This window comes from Haplochromis burtoni, unplaced genomic scaffold, assembly GCF_018398535.1.
Source record: "Haplochromis burtoni strain Fernald_Lab_line unplaced genomic scaffold, NCSU_Asbu1 Contig_104, whole genome shotgun sequence".
NCBI lineage: Eukaryota > Metazoa > Chordata > Actinopteri > Cichliformes > Cichlidae > Haplochromis > Haplochromis burtoni.
This window is the reverse complement of record NW_024582465.1, coordinates 685,178-693,469: the sequence shown is the minus strand read 5'-3', so window position 1 is coordinate 693,469 and position 8,292 is coordinate 685,178. Positions and strand designations below refer to the sequence as shown.

Genomic DNA, 8,292 nt, shown 5'->3' with positions numbered 1-8,292 from the left:
CTGGAATGTAAAGTACTGTGCTCCCAGAGACGTGTGGAAGTATCGTAGGCTCCATACCCAAGTGTGTTTCTTTGGAGCGTTATCCCACGGTTACTTGAACGCAGCATAGCTTTGTGATTGACAGCTCCTTTAACCAAGCGTTTGAAGTGGGAGGGCTTTAGGTCATTATCCATTTCCGGAACCAGAGGAGCACACACACACATACACACGTGTGAGAAAACCTGGCGTTCAGTGTTGCCTGCTCTCTTCTGAATATCACCAGGTCCAGGTGGGTGAGTGGGAACGTTTGGAAGAGCAAAAGTCCTTTTTTTTTAAATTATTTGCTTTTACCAGCGACATTTGAGTTCAGGTTTAAAAACACGTTAACTGGGGGTGTTAGCTAGCTAATAGATGCTCTGCCGTCTTTGCTAAGTTTTGAGTGATAACTAATCCCCTTCATTTAGTCTTTTAAGTGCCTGCTTCAAGCTTGGATCCGTCAGGAAGTCTGTGCAAGTGTTTGGCGTTTGGAAAATAAGGAGTGTTTGCAGCCATATTTCGCTACCGCAGTCCCACAAACGGTAAGTTGTTGGTATTGTTTTCTAGGCCAGTAATGCCCACTTAGTTATGTTATCGTTACTCGCAGATACTGAAATGTAGCGTTCACAGTTATACTTTGTGCTTTCCATTTCTACGTAGAGTCACGTAATAACGGGTAACTGATGTTGTAGTACTGATGTTATACCATGTCATCAGTGCTGGTATCTTGCCACACGCTTCAGATCTGACTGGTGCGTCACACCAAAACAAAGCGTGCTGTAGTGTTGCACTTCGACAGTTTTGAGGTTGTCCCTGCAGCAGTCAAAGCAGAAATACGCCTCGCCTTGGTAGTGTCCACGAGGCGTCCGATTCAGATGACCAACGCATTTCGGTGGCTCCTTTCAGTGTGACGGAGTAGCAGCTCTACCCTGAGCTCCTCATTTCATCTGCAAGGGTATAGCCCACACACCCTTTGGAGGAAACTTCAGTTCTGTCAGTTGTATCTGTAGGCTCACTCCTTTGATCACTACACACGGTTCATGGCTGCAGAAAGAGGCCATTAGAAACTAGAGCATTTGGTAAATTGACAGCGTCACACACACGATTCAGTGTGACAGACTGGTACAACATCCATGCTATTGCACCACACCAAACCGTCAGTCAAAATATTGGAGTGTTTCTTTAACCTGATTTTAAAAAAATGAAATGAATAAAGCATACCATTCAGACTAAAACAGGAGAAAGTGCTGGGCTGTAAACAAGCAAGCTGATGTTTAAAAAAACCCCAAAACAAATCACACAAAAATACCACACCGTGAGACTCGGGTTTTATATATGTGTGCGGCTCATACTGTTAACTAAATTCCTTATTGCTCCAGCTGGGCACTAATGGCTGAATCCGAGCCTGTGACCGTCGTCGTCCCAGTTGGAGAAAAGCGAGGGTGCCCGGAAGATGAAAAAGATGATGCACCATCAAAGAAACCAAAATTTGAGAGCGATCACGAAAATGGGGGTCCTCCGCAGCAAGATGAGATGGACGAGCCCGAGGGGGACGCAAGTGATGGAGAGGAGGATGGTGACACATTTGCGAACATGATGAAGCATGGTCTCACCGAGCTCGATGTTGGCATCCTAAAGTATGTCAGTGACCACGAAGGCTTCTCTGGAGTCCTGAAGGAAAGGTTTGTTTGTCATCTGGAGTTAATGAAGGATTTAAAGAGTTTGCTTAACAAAGAGTAACCAATCACTTTCTTTCTTTTTTGCACTCAGATATTCTGATTTTGTTGTGCATGAAATCAACAAAAATGGCAAGATTGTACATTTGGATGACCTCTCTGTCCCGGCAGAGGCTGAGGTAACGTTGCTTCTTCTGCTATTTTAACCAGCCTCAGATTCATCATGAAGGCACACTTTGCATTAACAAAATAAGACTAAAGAGGACTCCAGGATCGGGTTACATAATACTCTCCAATATGGTTTTTGGTTTGTTTTTCTGCTGTTTAGGAAGCCCAAGAACCTGAACAACAGCCAAAAGAATGTGACCTGCTAACTGAAGAGCAGAAAAAGCAGCTTGGAGAGCTTCAGCTGTTCAAGAACAAAGAGGGAAATGTCTCAATTGAGGTAACAGGTTAAAAGGAGTGCTCCAATAAAAAACACACAAAAATCCATAAAACTAGCTGACAGCTTTATGTAATGTTCTTATTCATTTATAGGTACTGGATGATTCTAAAGAGAAACGGACATTGGTCCACAAAGCCATCAAGAATCAGTTTCCTGGTTTGGAAACAAAGACTGAAGAGAGGGAAGGGCGGAAGTTTATAGTGGCTTATCATGCTGCTGGGAAGAAGGCTTTAGCAGGTATGTGGATCTCAGGATGGAAGGCCAAACTAAGTTAATGTTTTAGGAATGTTAATGAAATTTATTGCACGCCTTCCTCACTTCAGCTTATATTTTATCTACTGCAGTGCATGTAGCCCGAGCAGTAAAATACGATGCATGCGCTTTTGTGTAAGCATGGTCAACACACCTGCATGTTTCTACTGAGACCTTTACTCAACACCACAAAGGATGGTAGAGATTAGCAGAGCCACACAGGCCAAAAGAAAGCTCTTCTGTTTAAATATCACACTTCACTCCAGGCCCATGCATGAGATCTCACCCCTGACAACTCTACCCACAGACCATAAGACTCTCTTTCTTAGTAACATTATTCTATCCTCCTTTTGCTCTTCTCTGGTGGATAGAAGTCAAAACAACTACAGGTAAGAACTTATTCTCCTCCCAGCACCAGAGGAAATGGTTAAAAGCCATGTGGAGTTGGGTTACACTTAGCTTAGGATAAAATACTGTGTCGTAAAATCAGCTTTAATATCGTGTGTCCATGTCGTTTTGCCATTAAGTGATTGGATCTGAGTGCCAAAGCAAGGTTGTTGGCTAACTGCTGAGATATGTTTGGAAGTACAGGATCTATAATGGGTATTTCTATAATATTTGGGACTTTTAAAGGACATGCTATGTTTTAATATTAAAAAACATCACACCGTGTTTTTCATCACACCATTTTTCTGTCTCCACAAAAGCTCCAAGGAAACACTTTTGGCCCAAAAACCGTGGCAGTTTCTGCCACTTTGTTCTGTATAAGGAGAACAAAGACACCATGGATGCTATCAATGTGCTTTCAAAGTTCCTCAGGTAGGAGACGTGTGTGTGTTTTTTAGTTTGTTTTATAAAAAGTAAGGATCATTCATTGATAAAAGAGCCAACACACTAACGGATGTGTGAAATGTTTTTTGCAGTTAAGTTTTGCAGCCCTATGTATAATGATGGATGTCTCTCTAGGCTTAGACCCAACATGTTTTCCTACATGGGAACCAAGGACAAGAGGGCCATTACTGTGCAGGAGATAGCGGTGCTCAAGTGAGTGTTATAATGCAGAGCCGTGCAGTTACTAGTGTGCAGATATTTTTTGTTTTTTTGATGATTATGCTAGATGTGTGTTGTTATTGATTCTAATTTATCTTCTTGCACAGGATCAGTAATTATAACAGCCTCTTCTTTGTTCACTTAGGATCACTGCAGAGAGACTGGCTCACCTCAACAAGTGCCTCATGAACCTCAAGCTTGGAAACTTTTGCTACAAAAATCACCCTCTAAAGCTGGGGGAACTGCAGGGAAACCATTTCACTGTGGTGATAAGGTCAGCAGGTGTTAATATACACAGCGCTTGTTTCAGAAATAGATTTTAAAAGCTCGGCATTTGTTAAACTGCCAATTTGAACTGAGGTCACCTTTATTGGCAGTCTCTTCCTGTTTAAAGGGAAGTTTTGTCCTCACTGTGATCAAGTGTTTTCTCCAGGTGGATTAAAGGAAACAGAGTTAAATTGTCCTGCAAAACCATGATGCATTTTTTTAAATTGCTTTTCAGGGTAAAGTGTTCAATGGCTCATTGTTTTTTGTCTTTGTGTTTGCAGGAACATCACAGGAACAGATGAGCAGGTTGATCAGGCAATGAAATCCCTCAAGCAGACAGGTTTCATAAACTACTACGGCATGCAGCGTTTCGGCACAACAGCTGTGCCCACGCATCACGTGGGCAGGTGAGGTCATGACATGGAGATTGTTGCGTAAATTATATAACTTATAGGACCATAAACTATAGTGTTTTCCCTCACTTTGTTGGGGACAGGGCTATTCTGAAAAACGACTGGAATGAGGTGATGGATTTGATTCTGAAACCCCGTCCTGGAGGTAAATGTACCACCCTCACTCTGTTTTCTGCTGCAGTTGAAGCGGTTGCAAAAAGTATTTCAAGTTTCCCATTGTCTCGTTTTTTTCTTTTACAGCGGAGAAAGAATTTCTGGTCCGCTGCAGGGAAGAGTGGGCAAAGACTCAGGATCCGGAGGCAGCACTGAAAAAGCTTCCCAACAAGCGCTGTGTGGAAGGACAGCTGCTGAGAGGCCTGTCTATGTATGGCAAGAAAAACATCGTCACTGCATTTGGACTGGTTGGTTTTCTATTGCAGTCTTGTAACAAGTTGATGCAGCAGAACCAAAGGCTTTACCTTAATTATTCCGCAAATAAATCTTCCTTGTTTACAAGTTACAGTTACCCGTGAAACAATTCAGTCAGACATTCAGACGTACCTCTAGCCTCAATGGAAATTAAATTTTGTGCTCACGCTCTTTTGCTCTTCTCTAGATCCCCCGGAACAACCGCCTGATGTACATCCACAGCTACCAGAGCAGAGTGTGGAACACCATGGTGAGCCGCAGAATTGAAGCCTTCGGTCTGAAGGCTGTGAAGGGAGACCTGGTACTCAAAGGAAGTAAGTTGGCCTTTAAATCACCTGCCTAATGTTGATTATTAAGAGTGGGACACTGTGGGATATGTACAGTAAACTGTAGCTTTTAACCTGGATTCTGTACAGGTCAGTAAATGAGATACAAAGTGTCTTGTTAGCGAACTTTAAATGAGTTGAAAAGTGATTTTCACCCAAGGATCAACATACATGTCTATGTTTGGGTATCTTCTCAGGAAGAGGAAGTGTGTTAATGTAGAGTGGGTACATTTTATCCTGAACAAATTCAGGTTGGGCGGGTCACATTTAGTAGTGGTCACACTTGCTCTGTGCTCATTTTAGCCATGCACAATCTGTCCTCACAGAGAGGCCACCTTTTAAAAGCATAAGAATGATACAGATGCATTAAAACACAAGTGCAATGTAGGATTAGAAACCTGAAAGGCTTATTGAGGTTCCAACAAAAAAACAACTGGTCCTTTTTTTCTTATGATATCATCTTCCAAATGTTATGTTTCCAAAGCCACGGCACACGTGCTGTCTGCAGAGGAGGCAGAGAATCAATCCATCCACAACATTGTGATGCCACTTCCAGGGTTTGATGTCATTTACCCCACACACCACAGTAAGTATAGGCTATGTATAATGTAGAGTTGAGTTTTTATAGCATATAACCCAAGTTAACATTGGGTTGTTTTAACACTAATGTATTTAAGATGGTAACACCTGTATAACAAAGTAACGGGTGCTTCCGGTGGAATAGTCTGAGTGGTTTAATAAAATAAAAATTGACATAAAACATTAAATAAACCTACAGCAGAGGAGAAAATTGTTTTGTTTTGTGTTACATTGTCAGTCATACCTGTGTGTTTTGTTTTAGTCGGAGAAGGATACAGAGAGCTGCTCACTGCAGACGGGCTGGACATCGACAACATGAGGCACAAAGTGAAGGACTACTCTCTGGCCGGAGCCTACAGGCGCATCATCATCAGACCCGCTGATGTCAGCTGGTCAGCACCTCTCACTGCCTTTTTCACCCAATGCAGTGCATGACTTGTAACAATCACAATTACTGTTGTGCTTTGCTCTTTCACAGTTAAACATAATGGTAGTGATAGATTAATTGTGTACTGCTCTTACTGAATGCTTTGTTAAACTGTTGCTCTGTTTACTGTAGTACTACATTTCCTTGTATTTGTCGCTGTTCTGTGCAGGGAGGTCATTAATTACGATGACCCCAGGGTGTCTCTGGTGCATAGTGATTTTGAGAAACTAGAGAACAAACCCGCACCTGTCTTCAACAAAGGTAAACTTATTTTTACGCCTGTTTAGATTTGTGTCAACGATGGATGTAAAATTTTATTTAATTTCCATAGATTAAAACTTTTAAACTTGCAGGCATAAGTCAAGTATGCATAAACTCAGTTTATTTAAAAGGGAAACTGACAATAAAACTTACAATATGAGATCATTTCAAGGGCAGATTTTGAATGAAGTACAATAATAAATGGAGGACATGTATGATATCCAACAATCAAAAGCATGAATTATTTATTTTACTAGTTAAAGTAGAAGAAATAATGTTTTGTTTACAACCTGCATAAACTGTGCCACTCTCCTTCCTCCTGACAGAGGGGAAATATCGCGCTCTGCGGATGGAGTTCTCGCTGCCTCCATCGACCTACGCTACTATGGCAATCAGAGAAGTCCTCAAGCTGGACACCAGCATCAAGAAACAGACGCAGCTTAACACGACCTGGTTTAACTGAGACCACGACACCTTCAGGCATGAACTGGACTGTTGATGCAGTGGCTGCTTACTGTTGTTTTTAAGTCATGTGTAGTATGTGTGTATGAGAGAGCATTTGGGTTTTATACAAACCCAAAGATAATTTCTTTGACGTACAAAGAGCAACAGTTTATAATTATTGAACTTTTTTTATGTTTTTATTTGCTTTGACAGGTTTTTGTGCTGCACATTGCGATTTCACATATTTTGACAAGATTTAAATATGTTGTGTGCTTTCAAGGCACTCACACATTCAATAACTACTGCTGCTGGTTTTGTACAGAGATAAGAACTTCTTTTTAGCTCAAAGCTAATGGCATAAGTTTTTTTGAGAAGGAAGAGCAATTTAAATTGTTGAGAGAATCGGCACAGTGTGTGTGTATGAACAAAAAAATCTGAAATATTTTTTTTCTTTTTTTGTCCTTCCACGTGTAAAAGTGGTAATAAAGCTGTTATCTCTCCTTTCAGTCTTTTCCTCTGCAAGATGTTGTGATTGCAATGATTACAGTAACACCGTCTCCCTCTAGTGGTTGACCTCTACTACCAAAACAAAAGTGAACAGATCCAGACTACTGATCCTACTGGACACAGTTAGTAGTGGTGGAAGAAGCACTATTTTATTTTTTGTATTCCATTTTATATCACTACAGATAAGCTTAGTTCACATTTAGTGGGGGGGTTGAGATCCAAATGTACAAAATATTAATATTTGATTCTGAAGCATAATTAGTTGCCTGCTAATAAAACTGAAGTACGGTTGAGTACTACAGTACAGTACAGACTGTTCAACACTCTCAGGTGTAAGCTGGATTTTTGATGCAAGCTACAAAAAACTAGTGCTGCTACTTACTGTTGTGGTTGGAAGACTGTTATATGTGAGTCTGAGAGAGGATTTAGGTTTTATATAAACCCAAAGGTAATATTCTGTGAAGTGCAAAGTAACTGTTGATGGTTATTCAGCTTTTTTATGCTTTTACTTGTTACTTGCGAGGCTGTATACTTTTTAGGGTGCTCACACTTGGAGTAATCCTTCTGGTTTACTGTGCAGAGATGATGACCAGTTTTAGCTGTAAGCTAAAATGTATTAAATTTAGAAAAAGCAGGTAAAATTGTTGAATCAGGAATGCAATGACAATTATGGTTTGAATTTGACTCTTAGATGTAGTAATGACGCTGTTACGGCCTCTGATCTCTAGAAGGCGTCTGGGTAAATGATGTGACTGCAAAGAACTGATTAACACAGTCGCCCTCTAGTGGTAGTCAGTGCCAACATCAGTATGCTAGTATCAGTATGCAGCTGGTCAACAGGCATGGTGGCCCAGACCAACTGCAATCCTCTCAAATTATTACAGATCACTGCAGAGAGTACTCTGCAGTGATCTGTAATAATTTAAGGTCATTTCTTAATCATTTATTTATAAACAGCTAGTAAAGTACAAAAAAGATAAGAAGTGAGAGTCCAGTTGAAACAGATATTTGAAAGAAACAGGAGATATGAATTGTCTCTGAGTTTATTAAATGTATTAAAGCAGAAGCACTTTGCCTCTAAAGCGCTGAATGTATGGAACGTTACAAGAGTAAAAAAGGCAAAAAGATCAAAAACATTTTTAATGCGTAAAACAATGTGAATAATTCTTATAATAATGAAGTGCTACTGTAAGCAAATGTTTTTATCATGATATATATATAT

At 40.5% G+C, this 8,292-nt stretch overlaps 1 protein-coding gene across 4 annotated transcripts; it reads left to right on the top strand.

Annotated features, from left to right (window-relative positions):
• Positions 1 to 168: 168 nt before the first annotated feature.
• pus7 (pseudouridine synthase 7) lies at positions 169 to 7,063 on the top strand. Of its 4 annotated transcripts, none has more exons than XM_005927810.3 (18): positions 169 to 268; positions 444 to 557; positions 1,395 to 1,697; positions 1,786 to 1,870; positions 2,020 to 2,136; positions 2,229 to 2,373; positions 2,760 to 2,777; positions 3,096 to 3,207; positions 3,355 to 3,432; positions 3,584 to 3,712; positions 3,987 to 4,112; positions 4,202 to 4,263; positions 4,359 to 4,519; positions 4,714 to 4,840; positions 5,337 to 5,438; positions 5,694 to 5,823; positions 6,028 to 6,119; positions 6,446 to 7,063. In XM_005927810.3, the coding sequence occupies exons 3-18, from the start codon at positions 1,405 to 1,407 to the stop codon at positions 6,580 to 6,582; spliced, it is 1,914 nt and encodes a 637-aa protein (XP_005927872.1). In that variant the 5' UTR covers positions 169 to 268; positions 444 to 557; positions 1,395 to 1,404; the 3' UTR covers positions 6,583 to 7,063. The 4 variants fall into 4 exon arrangements, with proteins under 4 accessions (XP_005927872.1, XP_042079110.1, XP_042079109.1 ...); XM_042223176.1 differs by having other exon boundaries at positions 169 to 272; XM_042223175.1 differs by having other exon boundaries at positions 173 to 557.
• The last annotated feature ends 1,229 nt before the right edge of the window (positions 7,064 to 8,292 follow it).